This window comes from Delphinus delphis, chromosome X, assembly GCF_949987515.2.
Source record: "Delphinus delphis chromosome X, mDelDel1.2, whole genome shotgun sequence".
In the NCBI taxonomy this organism is placed as follows: Eukaryota; Metazoa; Chordata; class Mammalia; order Artiodactyla; family Delphinidae; genus Delphinus; species Delphinus delphis.
In genome coordinates this window covers 61,250,281-61,272,927 of record NC_082704.1, presented here as the reverse complement: position 1 = coordinate 61,272,927, position 22,647 = coordinate 61,250,281, and the positions used below count along the sequence as shown (strand labels likewise).

General features: G+C 35.7%; 1 protein-coding gene across 7 annotated transcripts in view; it reads right to left on the bottom strand.

Moving 5' to 3' along the window:
• LOC132417879 (charged multivesicular body protein 1B2-like) overlaps nucleotides 1–12,661 on the bottom strand; it is a 69,479-nt gene extending 56,818 nt beyond the window's left edge. For 6 of the 7 annotated variants that reach the window (XR_009517946.1, XM_060001729.1, XM_060001731.1 and 3 more), the window contains exon 1: nucleotides 9,831–12,530. Coding sequence is in view for 1 of the 7 variants with exons in the window: in XM_060001735.1 (XP_059857718.1) it covers nucleotides 12,543–12,549 (7 nt within the window). In the remaining 6 variants the exon portion in view is untranslated. The other variant, XM_060001735.1, reaches the window with a different exon arrangement.
• Between the last annotated feature and the right edge of the window lie 9,986 nt (nucleotides 12,662–22,647).

Sequence of the window (22,647 nt, the reverse complement as noted above, 5' to 3'; positions counted from 1 at the left end):
CTGCGGTGGGAGCTCCAAGTCTGAAACACTGGACTAACAGAGAACTTCAGACCCCAGGGAATATTCACAGGAGTGAGGTCGCACAGAGCTCCCCATCTCAGCACCAAGACCCATCTCAGGTCTACCCAGTAGCCTACAAACTCCAGTGTTGGGAGCCTCAGGCCAAACAACCAGTAAAATAGCAGCACAATTTCACTCAAAAAAAAAAATAAGATGGCAAAAAATATGCCACAGATGAAGAAGCAAGGTAAAAATCTACAAGACCAAATAAATGAAGAGGAAATGGGCAATCTACCTGAAAAAGAATTCAGAGTAATGATAGTAAAAATCATCCAGAATCTCAGTAACAGAATGGAAGTACAGATTGAGAAAATACAAGAAATGTTTAACAAAGATCTAGAAGAACTAAAGAACAAACATAGATGAACAACACAATAACTGAAATGAAAAATACACTAGAAGGAATCAATAACAGAATAACTGAGGCAGAAGGATGAATAAGTGAGCTGGAAGACAAAATGGTGGAAATAACTGCTGAGGAGCAGAATAAAGAAAAAAGAATGAAAAGAATCCAGAACAAGCTCAGACATCTCTGGGACAACACTAAACGCAACAACATTTGAATTATAGGGGTCCCAGAAGACAAAGAGAAAAAGAAAAGGTCTGAGAAAATATTTGAGGAGATTATAGTTGAAAACGTTCCTAACATGGGAAAGGAAATAGTCACCCAAGTCCCATACAGGATGTCCCATACAGGATGAACCCAAGGAAAAACACACCAAGACGCATATTAATCATATTAACAAAAATTAAATTCAAAGAAAAAATATTAAAAGCAGCAAGGGAAAAACAAAAAATAACATATAAAGGAATCCCCATAAGGTTATCAGCTGATTTTTCAGTGGAAACTGCAGGCCAGAAGGGGTGGCAGGATATACTTAAAGTGATGAAAGAGAAAAACCTACAACCAAGATTACTCTACCCAGCAAGGATCTCATTCAGATTCAATAAAGAATTCAAAAGCTTTTCAGACAAGCAAAAGCTAAGAGAATTCAGCACCACCAAACCAGCTTTACAACAAATGCTAAAGAAACTTCTTGAAGCAGGAAACACAAGAGAAGAAAAAGACTCACAAAAACAAACCCAAAACAATTAAGAAAGTGGTCATAGGAACATACATATCGATAATAACCTTGACTGTAAATGGATTAAATGCCCCAGCCAAAAGACACAGACTGGCTGAATGGATACAAAAACAAGACCCATATATATGTTGTCTACAACAGACCCATTTCAGACCTAGGGACATATACAGACTGAAAGTGAAGGGATGGAAAAAGATATTCCATGCAAATGGAAATCAAAAGAAAGCTGGAGTAGCAATACTCATATCAGATAAAATAGACTTTAAAATAAAGACTGTTACAAAAGATAAGGAGGGACAGTACATAATGATCAAAGGAACAATCCAAGAAGAAGACAAAACAATTATAAATGTTTATGCACCCAACACAGGAGCACCTCAATACATAAGGCAAATGCTAACAACCATGAAAGGAGAAATCGACAGTAACACAATAACAGTAGAGGACTTTAACAATGGACAGATCATCCAAACAGAAAATAAATAAGGAAACTCAAGCTTTAAATGACACAATAGACAAGATAGATCTTATTGATATTTATAGAACATTCCACCCCAAAGTGGCAGAATACACTTTCTTCTCAAGTGCACACGAAACATTCTCCAGGATAGATCACATCTTGGGTCACAAATCAATCCTCAAAAAATTTAAGAAAATTGAAATCGTATCAAGCATGTTTTTTGACCACAACGCTATAAGATTGGAAATCAATTACAGGAAAAAAATTGTAAAAAACAAATACAAGGAGGCTAAACAGTGCACTACTAAATAACCAAGAGGTCACTGAAGAAATCAAAGAAGAAATTTTAAAAATTCATAGAAAAAATTGACAATGAAAACACAATGACCCAAAACCTATGGGATGCAGTAAAAGCATTTCTAGGAGGAAAGTTTATAGCAATTCAATCTCACCTCAAGAAACAAGAAAAATCTCAAATAAACAATCTAGCCCTACACTAAAAGCAACTAGAGAAAGAAGAACAAAGAAAACCCAAAAACAGTAGAAGGAAAGAAATCATAAAGAACAGAGCAAAAATAAATGAAATAATAAGAAAACAATAGCAAAGATCAATGAAACTAAAAGCTGGTTCTTTGAGAAGATAAACAAAATTGGTAAACCCTTAGCCAGACTGATCAAGAAAAAAAGGGAGGGGAGGCAAATCAATAAAATTAGAAATGAAAAAGGAGAAATCACAACTGACACTGCAGAAATACAAAGGATTATAAGAGACTACTACAAACAACTATATGCCAGTAAAATGGACAACCATGAAGAAATAGACACATTCTTGGAAAGGTACAATTTTCCAAGACTGAACAAGGAAGAATTAGATAATATAAACAGACCTATCACAAGTAATGAAATTGAAACCGTAATTAAAAATCTTCCAACAAACAAAAGTCCAGGACCAGATGGCTTCACAGGTGAATTCTATCAAACATTTAGAGAAGAGCTAACACCGATCCTTCTCAAACTCTTCCAAAAAACTGCAGAGGGAGAAACACTCCCAAATTCATTCTACAAAGCCCCCGTCACCCTGATACCAAAGCAGAAAAAGATACCACAAAAAAAGAAAATTATAGACCAATATCACTGATGAATATAGATGCAAAAATCCTCAACATAACACTAGCAAACAGAATCAAACAGCACATAAAAAGGATCAAAAACCATGATCAAGTGGGATTTAACCCAGGGATGCAAGGATTCTTCAATATATACAAATCAAACAATGTGATACACCACATTGATAAATTAAGGGAAAAAAACCATAGGATCTTCTCAATAGATGCAAAACAGCTTTTGACAAAATTCAACACCCATTCATGATAGAAATTCTCCAGAAAATGGGCATAGAGGGAACATACCTCAACATAATAAAGGCCATATATGACAAACCCACAGCAAGCATCAAACACAATGGTGAAAAATTGAAAGCATTTCCACTAAGATCAGGAAAAAGACAAAGATGTCCACTCTCACCACTCTTATTCATAGTTTTGGAAGTCCTGGCACAGCAATCAGAGAAGAAAAAGAAATAAAAGGAATACAAATTGGAAAAGAAGAAGTACAACTGTCACTGTTTGCCAATGACATGATAATATGCATAGAAAATCCTAAAGATGTCACCAGAAAACTACTAGATCTAATCAATGCATTTGGTAAGATTGCAGGATACAAAATTAATGCACAGAAGTCTCTGGCATTCCTATACACCAACAATGAAAAAAACACATAGAGAAATTAAGGAAACACTCCCATTTACCACTGTAACAAAAAGAATAAAATACCTAGGAACAAACCTGCCTAAGGAGGTGAAAGACTGGTACTCAGAAAACTATAAAGCACTGATGAAAGTAATCAAAGATGACATAAACAGATGGAGACATATACCATGTTCTTGGATTGGAAGAATCAATATTTTGAAAATGACTATACTACACAAAGCAATCTACAGATTCAATGCAATACCTATCAAACTACTTATGGCATTCTTCACAGAATTAGAATAAAATATCTTACAATTCATATGGAAACACAAAAGAACCTGAATAGCCAAAGCAATCTTGAGAAAGAAAAACAGAGTCAGAGGAATCAGGCTCCTGGATTTCTGACTATACTACAAAGCTACAGTAATCAAGACAGTATGGTACTGGCACAAAAACAGAAATATAGATCAATGGAACAGGATAGAAAGCCCAGAGATTAACCCACACACATATGGTCACCTTATCTTTGATAAAGGAGGCAAGAATATACAAAGGAGAAAAGACAGCCTCTTCAATAAGTGGTGCTGGGAAAACAGGACAGCTATATGTAAAAGAATAATGAACTTAGAACACTCCCTAACTCCATACATAAAAATAAACTCAAAATGGATTAAAGACCTAAATGTAAGGCCAGACACTATCAAACTCTTAGAGGAAAACATAGGCAGAACACTCTATGACATAAATCACAGCAAGATACTTTTTGACCCACCTCCTAGAGAAATGGAAATAAAAACAAAAATAAACAAATGGGACCTAATGAAAGTTAAGAGCTTTTGCACAGCAAAGGAAACCATAAAGACCAAAAGACAACCTTCAGAATGGGAGAAAATATTTGCAAATGAAGCAACTGACAAAGGATTAATCTTCAAACTTTACAAGCAGCTCATGTAGCTCAATATCAAAAAAACAAACAACCCAATCCAAAAATGGGCAGAAGACCTAAACAGACATTTCTCCAAAGAAGATATACAGATTGCCAACAAACACATGAAAGAATGCTCAACATCATTAATCATTAGAGAAATGCAAATCAAAACTACAATGAGATATCATCTCACACTGGTCAGAATGGCCATCATCAAAAAATCTACAAACAATAAATGCTGGAGAGGCTGTGGAGAAAAGGGAACACTCTTGCACTGTTGGTGGGAATGTAAATTGATACAGCCACTATGGAGAACACTATGGAGGTTCCTTAAAAAACTACAAATAGAACTACCATACGACCCAGCAATCCCACTACTGGGCATATACGCTGAGCAAACCATAATTCAAACAGAGTCATGTACCAAAATGTTCATTGCAGCTCTATTTACAATAGCCAGGACATGGAAGCAACCTAAGTGTCCATCAACAAATGAATGGATAAAGATGTGGCACATATACAATGGAATATTACTTAGCCATAAAAAGAAACGAAATTGAGTTATTTGTGGTGAGGTGGATGGACCTAGAGTCTGTCATACAGAGTGAAGTAAGTCAGAAAGAGAAAAACAAATACCGTATGCTAACACGTATATATATATAGAATCTAAGAAAAAAAATGTCATGAAGAACCTAGGGGTAAGACGGGAATAAAGACACAGAACTACTAGAGCATGGACTTGAGGATATGGGGAGGGGGAAGGGTAAGCTGTGACAAAGTGAGAGAGTGGCATGGACATATATACACTACCAAACGTAAAATAGATAGCTAGTGGGAAGCAGCCGCATAGCACAGGGAGATCAGCTAGGTGCTTTGTGACCACCTTGAGGGGTGGGATAGGGAGGGTGGGAGGGAGGGAGACGCAAGAGGGAAGAGATATGGGAACATATGTATATGTATAACTGATTCACTTTGTTATAAAGTGGAAACTAACACACCACTGTAAAGCAATTATGCTCCGATAAAGATGTTAAAAAAATTTCACATGAAAACAAAAACAAAACCTCGAGCAATCATCATCCTTAACAGTGAATAATTAGAATTCCTTTTAAAATCAGTACAGTCATCCCTCTGTATCCATGGGTTTGCATCTGCAAATAGAGGCCCAACTAAGAGATCTGCATATCTGCAGATCTGGGTATCTGTGAGGGGAGGGGGGTGTTGGAACCAATCCCCTGCAGATACCCAGAGATGACTGTAACAAGAAAGTGATCATGATATATATATATATATATATATACACACATACATACACACACACACATATTTTTTTAAATTAAGCATTGTTCTGGAGTCCTACCAAGCATGATAAGAAAAATAAAAGGTATATAGATTACAATGGAAATCATCAAAAAATCATTACTTGAAAATACCCATAGTCTCCAACCCAGCAATCCCACTCCTAGGTATATACCATAGAGAAACTGTCCCCAGCTGACACAGCAAATATGTACAAGTGATCATAGCAGTATTGTTTATAATGACAGAAAACCATGGAAACAACCTAAATGTTCATCACTAAATAGAATGGATAAATTGTATGATATTTCTACAATAAAGCAATTATACTCCAATAAGATGTTTAAAAAAAAAAAGTACAGATGTTAAAAAAAAAAACTACATAGAGGTGAAAGTGAAAATGACATAATGAATGAATCTGAAGAACCATCTTGAATAAAAAAGAAAACATTATACCACACACATAAAATTGGAAAATATGCAAGGCATTAATTATATCCTAAGAATGTACACGTATGTGGTCAAATATAAACAAATGCATGGAAATGATAAATATGAACTTTTAGACAGTGGTTGCCTTTGGTGGGGAAATAAGAGATGAGTTGGTAATGTTTTATTTCTTAAGCCCAGTGGCAGGTAACTGGTCTTTTATTCTTTTTTGTACTTGCTCTTGGGGAGGTGAGGATTAAAGTTACATGATTTTTGTAAAAAATTCATTTCAAATAAAAGGTTAGATTAGGAGTCTATAGTCCTATTCCATGAGATGGTATCCTTGCAATTTAAAAAAGAGGGTTGCTTGAAAATTAAAAGAAAAAAACCCAAAAGCATGTATTAAATAATACTGGTATATGGACAACACTGTTAGGAATGTGTAGTAGTATTATAACTTGGATACACTGAACCTGTTTGTGCTTGATATAAATTTAATATAAAATAGCTCTTCTCCAAGGCTGTCTTCAAACATTCTGGTCCTAAATTTTAAGTATACTCTGTGGAAACACTAATTTGAAATTTACAGTGTCAGTAGCTACTTACTCTGTATTCCCATGTTACTTTATATATGATGTACTTTTCTGTATTTCATTATAATTCTTTGTTTACATGTCTACTTCTTTAACTAGACTATGGACACCCTGAGAATATGGATGAACCCTAATTATCCTTATACCATCAGCTTAGTGCAGTGATTAACAGAAGTACTCAATAGTTTTAAGTAAATGAATAGTAGAAAAAATGTTTTGCAATGGTACCTGATATACTGGGGAAAAAGCATCACTGATGTTGGGCAAGAGGACTCAATTACACATATAAGCTTATGAATAAGTTTACACTAATACAATGATGTTTATTTCTGTAGTATATTAGGATTCTACATGATTCCATTCAGGAAAAAAAAGGGCTCTGTGGCTAAGAGTGAGAAAACCAATGTCATAGCAGATTCCAGACTTTTTTAAAAATCCTTGGACTGGTATAATTAACAGAAAGAATAGAGCAGCACCAAAAATGTAGGAAGGAGAGTCTCACAATAAAGGACGGCTTTTAAAATTGAAGATATTTGGTTTTGGAAAATACTTTTTACATGGTCTCTTCTTATTTTTCCCATTTTGACTCATAAATGTAGTGTAAAGCACATGATTCCATAGAGGTGGACTACATATCTTAGACTACCACCCCTGCCAAATATATTCATATGTGTCTATGTATCCCAGGCAACCTGTAAAACCAGTGTTTTTCTGATGATGTATCTTTTGTCCTAGGCCAGAAATCAAAACACTCCTCCGTCTAAAACCTTGCCTCTAACTCTCGGGTACCTTCTACAACCAGGGTAGGCGATTCTTAAATTCAGGTGCCTGCTATTCAAATAATCACCTTCTGTATACACTACAATAAGTGAATATCTTCTATTGCTAATGTGGAAAATAATGGCGTTGATTCAACCACTAAATTGAACTATGAACCAGAGTTGATATACTGTGAAATATTTTAGATATTTTAGTAAGCTGTAAATCCTTGGAGTATTTTTCTATTTGGAAAAAATAAAACTGGCAGAATAATCTCCTTCACTGACTAATCATAAATTCAATTTGGCAAAGTGGTTGCTATTAAGACAGTATTTATTTTTCTTTGCCAACTGAAAAGACAATGACTGAAATACTTTATTTTTGATGGATTGAAGGTTTAGAAGGCTGAACAGTAATACATATTAACATGTATAGAATAATGCATAAGGCCCTAAACTAGATCTTGGGTAATCCCAGGCTCCAGCAACTTGTGCTTCAGTGATGATGGCCTCCACCAGTTACCTGACTCTGTGTATTCACATACAGCTCCTTTGCCCAGTGTACCTTCTTCCTCCCCTCCCTACCATCTTCCTCTTAACCACTATGAGGTTTATTATACACCACCATGCTTGCTTTTTTGCTAACATAAACACTGACTCTGAAAAATTGGTCTCAAAGATCTCCATTAATGGCAGTAGATTTCCCTCCTCCTGCCAAAATCCATGCAAAAGGAAAACACTAACTCACTTAGCCCTTGGGATTGATAAATAAGTAAAATCAATGAATCATCTGAACAATTATTTCAAATTTTCAGAAAGTAGTATTCCCTACCTTCTAACTCTATAAAATTAAAATTTAAAACATTACATCATACAGGTGTACCTCTTTCTTTTTTTTTTTTTTTGCATAACGCGGGCCTCTCACTGCTGTGGCCTCTCCCGTTGCGGAGCACAGGCTCCGCACGCACAGGCTCAGCGGCCATGGCTCACGGGCCCAGCCGCTCTGCAGCATATGGGATCTTCCCGGACCGGGGCATGAACCCGTGTCCCCTGCATCGGCAGGCGGACTCTCAACCACTGTGCCACCAGGGAAGCCCAGGTGTACCTCTTAATAGGAAATATATCTATGAATAGACTTGCCTTCGAGAAAATCTAAGCTAGGTCCTCCCTAAAGTGATTGTGTTGATTCATGGTTTTCCAAACTCTTTTTAAAGCAAAAATCTCAAATGGAATGTCAATATATAGAAAGAGTAGCTCTGCATAACCCTAGGACTTGATCAAATATAACTGAAGTGCACTGTAAGTTCTGGAGGCACTATGGAAACGTGAACACACCAGAGACTTTGGAGCCGAGCTCAGATCCTTTACACTTACAAGCTCTGTAGTTTTCTTAGCTTTAATTGCCTGTTCTATAAAATGAGGACACTACCACCCGTCTTCCAGGGTTGTTTTGAGGTTTTGAGATGATATATAAAATCCCCAGCACAAAGTTTGGTACATAGTAGATGTTCAATAAATTGTCATTACCACCTCATGATTTAGATAAGTCACCTATCTTAACTGGGCAATACAGCTAGTCAGGGAATAAAAAAATCCCAATGTGTCTTTAAAACATTCTATGTTGGGCTTCCCTGGTGGTGCAGTGGTTAAGAATCTGCCTGCCAATGCACGGGACACGGGTTTGAGCCCTGGTCTAGGAATATCCCACATGCTGCGGAGCAACTAAGGCAGTGCACCACAACTACTGAGACTGCGCTCTAGAGCCCGCGAGCCACAACTACTGAGCCCACACATCACAGCTACTGAAGCCCACACGCCTAGAGCCCGTGCTCTGCAACGAGAAGCTACTGCAATGAGAAGCCCGCGCACCGTAACAAAGAGTAGCCCCCTCTCTCCACAACTAGGGAAAGCCCACACGCAGCAACGAAGACCCAACACAGCCAAAAATAAATAAATTTAAAAAGGAAAAAAAAAACATTCTGTGTGATTTCATTTAATAGCAATCACACTGCTGACAGGCAAAGGGGAGAAATCACCTATGCCTTAATAGATTATTGCTTTAAAATTTAAATAACAATCATTAGGGTTCCACATATTTAATATGCATACAGAAGGAAACCTTGCTCTAAGATTTCAATCTGCTTCCTCAAGAAAAACGGTTATAGTCAGTTTACTAGCAGAAATTCATAGTAGAACTCTTACGTCCTGCCTACCTCTCTGAAGTCAGTGGAGCAACTCCAAGGGAAAGTAAGTTATCCCAACATAGTAGGGCAGAAAGCTATTTGATTCCAAGTGCCAACAGTAGGATTTTACAATCCTTTACATAGAAGTAAAGGTTGAAAACAAAGGAGGTAAGAGGAAGGAATAAGAATGTTCTACTAGCACCTGCCTGCTCCAGAATAAAGCAGTGGTGCCATACCATAGATGGTTATTCATACATTTGATGAGAAAAAGTGGCATTATATACCCAACTTTCCTCTTTTTCAGCTCCCAGCATCTTCGTCATCCCTTGTGTATGTCTGGGAGGTAGAGTTTGGGAACACAGAAACTCAGGGAGATCTTCAGAATTGAAAGAAACCTTAGAGATCGCTTGTCAACTTCCCTCATTGTACAGATGTGAAAACTGAAGCCTAGAGATGGGTAATTAACTGTGAATAGAAGAACAAGAAGGAATTCAAAGCCAGCTCAACTCTTATTTCTCTTTTTGCATTTTAACTTTCATAGTGAATTGCTCAGAACTGATCCTCAAATAGCATCAAATGATGAACGATAAGCATTCCTTACATAAAATACTTCTTGTAAGACAACATTCTACTAGCAAGCCAGGACATACATTGTAAGACTACTGTCAGGTGATATTTAAAAAACAAAATTTGAACTATTATTAATATCTTGGTTAAAAAATCACAATACATTTGTCAACACTAGCAAAGCCTCAGAGACTCTGATCTGTAATTCTGCTTTAGGATGTAAAGCCATTCACAATGGAGAGCATTTTTAAGGTAGCTGGCAATTTTTGCCTATAACACAGTCTCATCTGTCTAGGTGACTACAAAAGGAGACAATGATACCAGTCCAGTTCACAACATCCCTTTCTTTACTCTTATGTCTACAGTACCTATTATCTACTTCGTTGCTTCTCAACCTTTTTCAGGTTAGAATCCCCTAGAGAAAGAGATGTCAGCGACAAATATTTTCCCCAGGAAAAGGCACATTGCCATACAGCATAAACTAACATGATATTGTAAAGCAAACATACTGTAATAAAAATTTTAAAAAATAAATAAATTTGGGTATTCCATCAAGTTGTTTAAAATGATATTGGATCTAATCCAACATAACTTCAGTGTATCTATCTGCCCAAGGACAGAAGTCACAATTACCATGCTAATTCAATTGTGTTAGCACATTTATTCTTCTTACATACTGTAACAATGAGATTTCTGCATTTCAAATAGGTGACAAATAAATGTTACTCAAGTTTCAGTTCAAGTTATTTATTTATGAAAGACAGGTCTGAGCCCATATGTCATTTTCTTCCTCTATACTCCAAGGAAAAGGTCTGGATTCTAAAAAAAGGACCAAGAGAACTAACCACTGCCAGACGGTATGAATGAAGTCCTCACTTCCTTTGATGGACTTAAGAGTAGTTACAGTTCATTTTTGTTATGTATTAAACTACTGATAATAGTACCATTAATTTTAATTATAGTCAGGCATACACACTTTTCAGTGAAAGAAAATTAGTAACTATCTTATTATTGGAAATCACATAGAGTAGGTTTTTAGGTGAGCAAAAGTAATTTGCATTATTAAAGTAGGAAATAAAAGCAGTTTTAGAGCTATTACCTCAAACCCTTCCAAAAGATCTGGCGAAAAAGATAGCAAATTGTACTCCACTTCTTAATACTTAACATGTTCAAAACTTCGTAATTTAGTAAGCCCTTACATTTCATTTTACCTTCACAAGAGCTTTATAAGGCTGACAGGTCAGTTAGTATGTTTACAGATGAGTAAACATTGCATAACAGAGGCTATATGAGTTGTTCTAACTCACATGTTTCTTAAAAGGCAGAACTGGGATTGGAAATTGATCTTCTGACTCATAATCCAGTGCTCTTTTATGATGGTGCTTTAATAAAAATCATCTAACACAACTACACTTCTATAAATTATATCCTTTAAACTGGGCCTTTTAGTCATCTACTCTGTTCATGAAATGACCTATTTCTGCACCTCCACAAAGGTTCACATTTTATTCTTGGTTTATCTTGGCCAGTTCAGCACCAAATATGTTACCAATATTCTCAGTACAGTTTACATAATTTAATACTCTCACCAAATGTCTTTCTATATTTCAGACTTACAAATTAATGAATGAAAATAGTTTCAATATGAGCTATCAGAGAATTTCTATGACCCAATTTTGTTATTTTGCTAAGTTTCATTCAATAGCAAGATATCAAAGTACTCTATTTCTGTAATGCCAATTTCTGGAAGAAGGACAGCGACATGAAAATCCTGTGATGGTATTTCACTTGCAAAAAACCACCTCATCCTTCAGTTCAGAGCTTCACACAGCTTGGTTCCTAACCTTGAACACATTGCTTAAGTGGTAACACAGGTGCAACTGATGGATTTTTGTGGCTTTAGGAAACTATGAGTTTCCTCACGTGCTAAATCAGATTATTAACAAGCAAGCAATCAACTTAGTTCGGAGGGCTGGTATTAAGAACTCATTACCAGTCACCTCCATCCAGAAAAAGGAAGAAGTTCCACAAAAACTATTTGCCCTCGTTACCCATTCAAAACCTATACCTCTGCCCCAAACCTCTGGCAAACTGTCGCCTGCTTCCACACCACTCTCCTTCGATTTTTCAGAAATGGATAAATTCCCTGAAAGAACAGGTGACAGTAGCCTTCAACAAGGGAGGGTTCGTGTTCAGTAATCTTCTCAAAGCAGCCCCACGTCCCCTGATTCAGGATGCTTGCGGCTACCAGGAAAACAACAACAAACAAAACAAAATAAGCTGCCAAAGCCTACCAATCGGAGTCAGAACCCTCACCACTCCTCAACTAGACCTAAAAGGTCACCACCAGGCACCTTCCAGGGCCCCAGGCCCTCCTCTCTTCCACCTCTTTAAGCCCTAGCAGCAACTTTTAAGAAAGGAAAGGATACTCTCCATATTCGACAGGGTCCCACGAGTTTTCTTGGGAGGCGACAGCCAGGGGCAGCGGCAAGGATTTGACTGCAGTGCGTTCGGAGCGCGACTCTAGTCCTGAGCTGCTGCCGGCCTGGCTCCTAGGTCCGCAATCCCACTTCCTGTTTCTGCGCGAAGAAGGCGGGGGTGGGGTGCGCGTGGGGGGATGGAGCCGTCCGCGTCCGAGGGGCGGAGCTGGGGCAAAGCCAAAATGGCTGCTGCTCTGAGAGGCGGATAGGGTGTGTGGCAGTCGCTTCCGTGCGTTGGGGGTTAGAGCGCAAGAGGTTAAGCCCCTCCCCTTCGTGTCCTTAGCTGCACCCAAGCCTAACCAGCGCCTAACGGTTTTCGTCACCCAGCTTACTTTTCTAGTTCTTTCTTTTGTCCTACTCCAAACTCTCTTTAACCTTCTGCCCCACCTCTTCCCTCAGATTTCACACTATCCTTGACCCCTCACTTTTGTTCTCAGAGCTTGTCTTACGGATGAAGGAAAAAGGTATAGGGCTTTTAAAGTACTTTAAAAAAAAGTTATAATCGTATGAAATAAGGGATTAGCGGGGTTGGTAGTTTTGAGTTGTGAGGTTCAATTAAAGTGTTAAAAAGGATATGATCCTAAAGTTTTTGGTTAGATGGGGAGGACGAAAAAAGTTAAGCCTAGGTTTAAGAGGTGAAGTTGCTGTGAAATATATATTCGTAATAAATAGTTTATTATTATTTTATAATAGATGGTGTAAAATATGAAAATTACTACCAAATCTTTAATGGACGGGAGGTTAATAGAAATGCTAAATAGCGGTTAGCATTTATATGTGAGTTATTAATATATCCAAAGGTAATTAATTAGACGCTGAATCTCTAGATTTATGGGAAGGAAGGGAATCTTTGGCGTTGGTGTCGCTGCATTTCAATTCAAAACTCTTAGACATTCCAAGAAAGAGCTCAGAGATAATACTTTGGGGGGGAAAATAGCTAGAATAATTATACCCTTATGGAGGAATTTTATAAGCTTGGCGTTTAAATTTTTCTTATCGTTAATATTTAAATATGTGGGGAAAAGAATGAGTAAATAATTGGCTAAGCCTCTTTTTACCTTTAGGATCATTTCCTGTTGAAAACTAAAATGGTTCAAAAAGCTAGTGTTTCACTCTTTTGTGTTGACTATTGGTAGGCTTCAGACTTATCGAATTATAAAACCCTTAATGCTGGAAAAACCTTTTTGAGTATAGTTCTGGGGAAGAACAATCTGTAAACCACATCCATAGATGAAACTGTATAAAGATTTTTATTTATATCTCTCCATATGTATATATTTGGGATGCAAGATTTACTTTTATGGAGACAGACAAAAGTTGACAGATTTCATTATTGTTTCATCACTTTCCATACTAGGTAAACAACTAACTGTATTTCACAGTTTGAGAATTCTTTTTTTGGTAAAAAGTTAAAAAAAAAAGTGTTTTAAAAAGTTCGTCCCTAGGTTTTTAATATGTGTTAACACAGCTCTTTCAATAAATCCACATGTTGACAGAACAATCCACTAAAGCTTAAGCATTTCCAAGTTTTATGTATTTTAGTTATATTCTTTTTTAAAAGAATAAGCCTTTTTTAAAAAGTGTTTTTAAAGTATTTTTGCAAATTGTAGAACTTCTTAGGTTGGGATCAGGTTTTTAGTAAAGTTAAAATCTGAAGAGATTTGTCCAGTTAGGAATTTGTTATTGCTGTCCATCTAAAGTAAAAAAAAAAAAATACATAGCCTATATCTTTGATTTACTAACCACTTAGAAGATTAAGAAGTTGTTTTTATTTTTATGAGTTCTAAACTAATTTTTACTCCAAAAATTGCCCTCATATTATTCCTTGGACATCTTATTTCTTAAAGTTAGATTTAATAATTCTTTTGATCTTAGGCACAGTAATAGAACTATTGAATGTATATGCATATTCAGTTGTAACTGCTGCTGTTGAAAGCAAAGAATTGAAATCTGTTAAAATCATAAACTTGTTTTATGACAGAGCAAATATATTACAGAGAAAGGAAATACATCAAATTTTAATTGTTTTATTAAACATTGAATGCCTATAAAACAATATTTGTAAAACATGAGTACAGAATAAACAAAAGCAATACAACAACCTCCTGTGACTTATCACCCATTATGAGAAAAGAAAATTACCATTCCCTATAAATTCCCTTATGTACTCCTTTCCTAATCACATTCCTTTCCTTCCCTCTTTCGAGGCAACTACTGTCTCAAATTTATATATATTTTCTCTGTTTTTTTAATAGTTTTACCAATAGTATTTGCATCCCTAAACAATATGTTCTTTAGTGTTGCATGTTTTTGAACTTTGTGTAAATGAAATCAGAACTTTTTCTTTCTTCTTTGACTTGCTTTTGTAACTCATCATAATGTTCCTTATTTGTGTTGCTACATGTAACCATAGTTCATTCATTTTCACTGAAATAGAGTATTCTACTGTATGAATATATCATAATTTATTCATCTATTCTCCTGATGGTGGTTATTTGGGTTGTTTCCACATTAATATAGCCTCTAAGAATATATTGGTGTTATATTAACACATACTCTGATTAAACACTAAGATCAATAACTTATTTTAGTCTCCTAAACATGTTAGTATGAAATATGGAAATGTTTAGTTTATCATAGTGATGATTAAGGTTAGTGTTTTTAAAGCCAGATGTAGTCTTTAAAATATAATTTTACTCTCTCACCCTAGGCACAATTATTCATTCATTGTTCATTGCATTTAGTCATATTTCCTGTTGTTTTGGGTTATCTTAGATATTGGCTTTGTTTCTTCCACTCTACCAGATTTAGTAATACCACCTACCCTGTCTAACCTAGATAGGCAACTACCTTTTTCTTCTTTCACTCTTAGAACAGGGCTATAGTGATAAAGATGATAGGTATAGGACCTCCCAAACTGTTCTTTTGGGACTTAGTTAACTCTAAATAAGAAGGTTTAACTGAAACAAAATAAGTCACATATTGATAAACTCAGATATGGTAAAATTCACCTATTGAAACTTAGGTGTGTTTTAAGAGATCTTGAATTTTTACTGGGATAATTGAGATGTAAAGAACCAATATAGTGTCTTAACTCAGCAGCTATTGAATGTGTTAAACTTCAGAATGAATGAAGCTAATGTGGTAATTATAATTCTCCCAGGAAATTGAGTTATTTTCATGATTCTTCATTCTTAGTTCTCTAAATATTTTGCAATCCATTGTATTACAAAGAACAAGGTTTCCTTTTTAAAGTTAAAAACATTTATAAAACAATTGCAGTTGAAATCTAAATTACTTAATTTTTAAAATTTAATTTAGGTTGTTTTGTGACAACTCAACAACGTTTTTGTTATATTTTAGCAAACAATTTCAAGATGATTAGAAAATTAAATGGTACATGACAGTTAAACTTTCCTTGAAGTAGAAAGAAAGGAATACATCAGAAAAGAGAATGGTGCATTATATAGTACCTCTCAAACTTTAGTGTTCTTGTTAAAAATACAGATGGTTGGGCCTCACCTCTATAGATTCTGATAGAATAAGTTTGTAGCAGGGCTCAGAAGTCTATATTTTGCATCTGTTTGTGTACTGGAAATGAAAATTCTAATATAGAGAAATATAAATCTTATTATTCTGCCTAAAATAACTCAATTTGGATGGAACTTCATGGTTTACAAAGTGCTTCTTATACATCATTTCGTTTGATACTTAAAGTAACCTGAGGCAAACTGTCAGGCATTATTATCCTTTTTACCAATTAAAAAAAAAAAAAGAAAAACAAAGCTCAGAGAGATTATATGATTTGCCTAAGCAATTGTTTGTTTGTTTGTTTGTTTTTTCCCGTACGCGGGCCTCTCACCGCTGCGGCCTTTCCCGCCGCGGAACACAGGTTCCGGACGCGCAGGCTCCGGACGCGTAGGCTCAGCCGCTCCGTGGCACGCGGGATTTCCCCGAACCGGGGCACGAACCCGCGTCTCCCGCATCGGCAGGCGGACCCCCAACCACTGCGCCACTAGGGAAGCTCCAGCCTGAGCAAGTTTTGAGCAAATGGAGTCTGTATTCAATTCAGGACCCTTTGATTCCTAATCCAGTACTTTTGAATGTACGTAGCAGATTGGCAAGGAAGAATCATGAATAAGACCACTTCTCCTTGCTTTCTATAGCTCAAGTACCCATTTAGCATAAGAGTAAAATGAAGAATTATTCCAGCTGGCTGGCAGTCTTTATAATTTCTATAAGCAGAGTATTCAGTTTCTTGGAAATCCTAGCAAGGTATAAACGAGGGTCTTTCCTGTTCATAATGGAAAAACTATTTTCCTAGGCAGACAAAGAACACCTTGCTGGTTTCATTGTTCTCCTGTGTTTTATTTGATTTTCAAAATTTCATGGTCTAGCACTCTTTAAGTGGCAGGTGAAAGAGATTAGAGCTATAGACGAGGTAAAGCTCTTTTAGCTGAGGCAAATAGAAGACGAGGTGGGAATAGAAGTTTAAAGACAAGAGGAATTGGTTTGAGTGGCTGCCATAGGTGACCTGAAAAATTATCCAGTTTATAATTAGGAAGTGAGAGATGAGCAAAAGGAGACAAGATGAGAATCTGAATGTAAGGTTTAAGTGAACAGAAAAATAATGAAAAAATAGTCTTGGGTAATTAGGAAAAATCCCTCCACATATTTACCATTTCTATATGTGATAATTTCTATTATTTCATTGTTATTTTAATAAGAAATGGTAATATTTGGTGATTGCAATGTATAGTTATCAGAAAGAACATTTCTATAGAAACTTTTATTGTAACAGAGCACTCAACACTAAAATTTCTCTTTGCCAGGAAATCTTTTTAAACTTGAATAATCAGTGAGTTGATTCTTAAAGGGTGATATTGTGAGAAAGAACAAAGCATTTGCTCTTATTAGAGATCTTTCCACTTAAGATGATTCCAAAATAGTTTTGAGAGTTGAATGATTCAGAAATTCTTTAATATAGGTGTAACTGTTCACAGAGAAATTAACTTTTTATTTTTCTTTTTTAATTGAAGTATAGTTGATTTATATTAGTTTCAGAAATACAACATAAGTGATTCAACATTTTATATATTATACTCCATTAATGTTACTATAAAATATTGGCTATATTCCCTGTTCTATACATTACACCCTTGTAGCTTATTTATTTCATGCATAGTAGTTTGTACCTCTTAATCCCCTTCCTCCATCCCTCTACCCAGTGTTAACCACTACTTTGTTCTGTGTATCTGTGAGTCTTTTTATGTTTTGAAGATTCCACTGCATATATATATATATATATATATATATATCTTCTTCATCCATTTGTTGATGGACACTTAGGTTGCTTCCATATCATGGCTATTGTAAATAATGCTGCTGTGAACATTGGTGTACATATACCTTTTTGAATTACTGTTTTCCTTTTCTTCAAATATTTACTCTGGAGTGGAATTGCTGGATCATATGGTAGTTCTATTTTTAGTTGTTTGAGGAGCGTCCATACTGTTTTCCATAGTGGCTATAAGCAATTTACATTCCCATCAACAGTGTATTAATGTTCTCTTTTCTCCACATCCTCTCAAACGTTTGTTATTTGTTATCTTTTTGATGACAGTCATTCTGACAGGTGTGAGGTGATATTTCATTGTTTTTTTTTGATTTGCATTTCCCTGATGATTAGAGTTGTTGAATATCTTTTCTTGTGCCTATTGGACATCTGTATGAGTTTTTTGGGAAAAATGTCTATTTAGCTCTCTGCCTATTTTTAATTATTTTTTGATGTTGAGTTGTATGAGCTGTTTATATATTTTGGATATAAATCCTTTATCAGACATATCAATTGCAAATATTTTCTCCCATTCAGTAAGCTGTCATTTCATTTTCTTGATGGTTTCCTTTGCTGTGCAATAGACTTTAAGTTTAATTAGGTCCCATTTGTTTATTTTTGCTTTTGTGTCCCTTTCCTTAGGTGACAGATCCAAAAAAATATTCCCAAGAATTATGTCAAAGAGTGTAGTGCCTATGTTTTCTTCTAGGAATTTTATGGTTTCTGGTCTTACGTTTAGGTCTTAAATCCATTTTGAGTTTACTTTTATATGGTTTGAGAAAATTTTCTAATTTCATTGTTTTACATATAGCTGTCCACTTCTCCCAGCACCACTTATTGAAGAGACTGTCTTTTCTCCATTGTATATTCTTGCCTCCTTTGTTGTAAATAATTGACCAAAAGTGCCTGGGTTTATTTCTGGGCTGTCTGTTTTGTTCCATTGATCTATGTGTTTGCTTTCGTGCCAGTACCATGCTGTTTTGACTACTGTAGATTTGTTGTATAGAATGAATTCAGGGGCGTAATACTTCCAGTTTTGTGCTTTTTTCTCAAGATTGCTTTGGCTATTCAGGGTCCTTTGTGGTTCTATATGAATTTTAGGATTATCTGTTCTAATTCTGTGAAAAAATGTCATGGGTATTTGAAAGGACTTGCCTTAAATCTGTAAATTGCTTTGGGTAGTATGGACCTTTTAATAATAATAATTCTTCCAGTCCATGAACACAGGATATCTTTCCATTTCTTTGTATCATCTTCAAGTTCCTTCAATGTCTTATAGTGTTTAGAGTGTAGGTCTTTCACCTCCTTGGTTAAGTTTATTCCTAGGTTTTTTTTTCTTTTTGATGCAATTTTAAATGGGATTGTTTTCTTGCTTCCTCTTTCTGATAGTTCATTATTAGTGTATACAAAAGCAACAGATTTCTGTATAATAATCTTGTATCCTGCAACTTTACTGAATTCACTTATTAGTTCTAGTAGTTTCTTGGTGGAGATTTTAGGGTTTTCTATATATAGTATTATGTCATCTGCAAATAGTGACAGTTTTACTTATTCCCTTCCATTTTGGATGCCTTTCATTTCTTTTTCTTTTCTGATTGCTATGACTAGGACTTCCAGTACTATGTTAACTAGAAGGGGAGAGAGTGGGCATCCTTGTCTTGTTCCTGATTTTAGAAGAAAAGCTTAGAAACTCATTTTTAATAAAGCTTTTCCTTATCTCTATTATTTTACCATCCAGGAGCTGTTTGAAAAAAACTCTTAAAAGAAGAGAAAGCAAAAATAAGAGACTTTTATCAGAAGAGCAGGTGAATGCAAGGTAAAAAGCAAACAAACAAAATACTAGCTCTCTTAAAAGACTATCCTCTACTCCTGTACCCCATTTTACTGGCCACAGAACCTATACACTTAGCTCCAGATACTACTTTTATTTAGTATTACTTTCTTACTACTTTTCATCCCAGATCAATTTTGGAATCTCAAGTCAAAATTCTGTCAAAGTCCTTCCCCTGGTTTTAGAAATTTATCTAGTGATTGTTTAAAACAGAGTTAGCATGCTTTGTACATTTTTCAAGTCCTCTATATTTTAGTACTTATATTCTTTGATTTTTGAATTTTATTTTCTTCAAAATCAACTATAGTGTGGTCCACTGTTCTTACCTCTAGATCAAGGTTTCTCAACCAGCACTATAAACATTTTGGTCTGGTCAATTATTTGGTTTTAGGGGCTGTCCTACATGTTGTAGGATGTTTAGTAGTATCCCTGGCCTCTACCCCTTAGATGCCAGTAAGCCCCTGCCCCTCAACCTGTGACAACCAAAAATGTCTCCAGAGATTGCCAAATATCCTCTAGAGGATAAAAATCACCTCCAGTTAAGAACCACTGCTCTAGCTCTAGAATGATCTAGTACTGCCTTTATATTAAACTGATAGACACACAATGACAGCAACAAAAACATCTTTACGCTTACTCTTTTTCAGGAATAACCATAGCAAGATCAAAGCAACATAACATCTCTAAGTTTCAAACCATTTTACTATAATTAGTAAAATTTATACCCAGGAAAGGATTTTTAAATCATTGCAAAATTTTTCACTTTGGAGGCAGCGGAAAGAGCAAGGCATTTGGAATCATTCAGAGCTGGGTTTGACTTTCTGGATCTTATACTGAATAGCTGCTTATCTTGGACAAGTTATTTAACCTCTTTATGTGTCAATTTCCTCAGTTGCAAAAACAGGGATAATAGTATTTATTTCCTAGGTTTATTGTGAGATTATCTTGAATGTTGGAATAGTTAGAATAGAGGCTCTCAGACAGTTAGACATAGTAACTAAGTAATGTCCTCTCTAGCCAAAAAACAAACAAAAACCAGAAAACAAAAACAAAACAAAACAACCCCTCCCCCCCAACAAAGAGTAAACATCATCAAGGAAAGTATCTGAAACAAAAGAGAAAACCATACTGACTGATTTAAAAGCATGCCTTTGGTGCTTGGAAAAATTTAGGCATTTATGTTAACCATTCCTTGAGAAAGAATTAATGTCAAGAGAAGGGCTAGAGAAAGACAGTTACAAGTGCCAGAGGGGCTTTGATCAGAATATACTTTTTAATATTCTTCTGTATAGAAACAATGGGTAAATGTTGATTGAGTCAGTGTGTACAATCATAGAGTGTATGGGTAGAGTAAATATGAATTTGCTTCTAGAATCTTGAGCAACTAAGAAGAGGTGATCTTTCTATGACTCATCCAACTCAATGTTAGAAGGAAGTAGTCATTGTTTTTTATTTTTAATAAGTTAAATAACAGTAAACATGCTTCTAATATTAAATGATTCTTTTTATAGTTTTAGAAATTTTATTTTTATGAGAAATTTTTTAATTAAAAAATATAAAGAATAATATAGTAAACACCTGTGTTTCCACCTCCTCCAAGAATGTACAGCAGTCAAGATTTTGTCACAATTCTTTCAAGTCCTTTTTAAAATAAAATAAACAATATAGATGAAGTTGAATTCTCCCTTTACCACACTTACTAATCTTATACTTTATACTCCCTCTTGAAGACAACTATTTTATGAGGTATTGTGTATCCTTTTACATGCATAAATATACATTCATGTATAATATACAATATTTTGTATATGTTTTTAAAATTTACATAAATATTACATATAGTATATGTCCAGGTTCCATACTTTTTTTTTTTGCGGTACACGGGCCTCTCACTGTTGTGGCCTCTCCCGTTGCGGAGCACAGGCTCCGCATGCGCAGGCCCAGCGGCCATGGCTCATGGGCCTAGCTGCTCCACAGCATGTGGGATCTTCCTGGACCGGGGCACGAACCCGTGACCCCTGCATCAGCAGGCGGACTCTCAACCACTGCGACACCAGGGAAGCCCCCAGGTTCCATACTTTTTACTCAGCATTGTTTTTGAGATCTATCTGTGTTGATGTATCTACATTTATATATATAATAACCCATCATATTAATATGCCACATTTTATTTATCTATTCCCCTCTTGATGGACATTAATAGACTGCTTTCATTTTTCTTTCAATTATAGGCAATGCTGCTGTGACTCACTGTGTCTCACTGTACACATTTGCAAGAGTTCTCTAAGGTATATACTGGAAGTGGAATTACTGGGACATAGGATAGAAATAGCTATTTTAAAATAAAAGAAGTACTATTTTATATGTTAAAAGGTTTTATGTACTGAGAAATGAAGATTCAAAAAGGAGTTAAATTTGCATGCATTTTGTGGAAGAGCTGGCTTTTATTTGGGAACTGGTGCCTTAGAAGCCAGACATGCCTGCTTATTTCAAGAACCATTCAATGAAATAGATTGCCTCCTGTGTGCTCAGCACTGCACAGCTGACATTATCAGTAGCAGAATACTGAGCTGGATGGACTCTGAGTCTGATCCAGAATGGCTTTTATTATGCTCTTATTCAGTCAGAAGGAAAGACTATCTATAGGACAAGATGAATGTATCAGGCAAAAGTCTACAAAGGATAAATATATCAGGTTAAGTGCCTATTTGATTTGCATAGCTCTGGTCTAGAAGGTTTGTCATATACTTCCATCCTCTCTGAACCTCACGGTTTTAAAGACAATTGTTAGTCAGTTGTAGCTGAGATATACTAAAACTTAACACTTCCATGTATATAGTACTTTCCTAAGATGGGTATTGGGTAAGGCATGTGAACATATAGAGGGA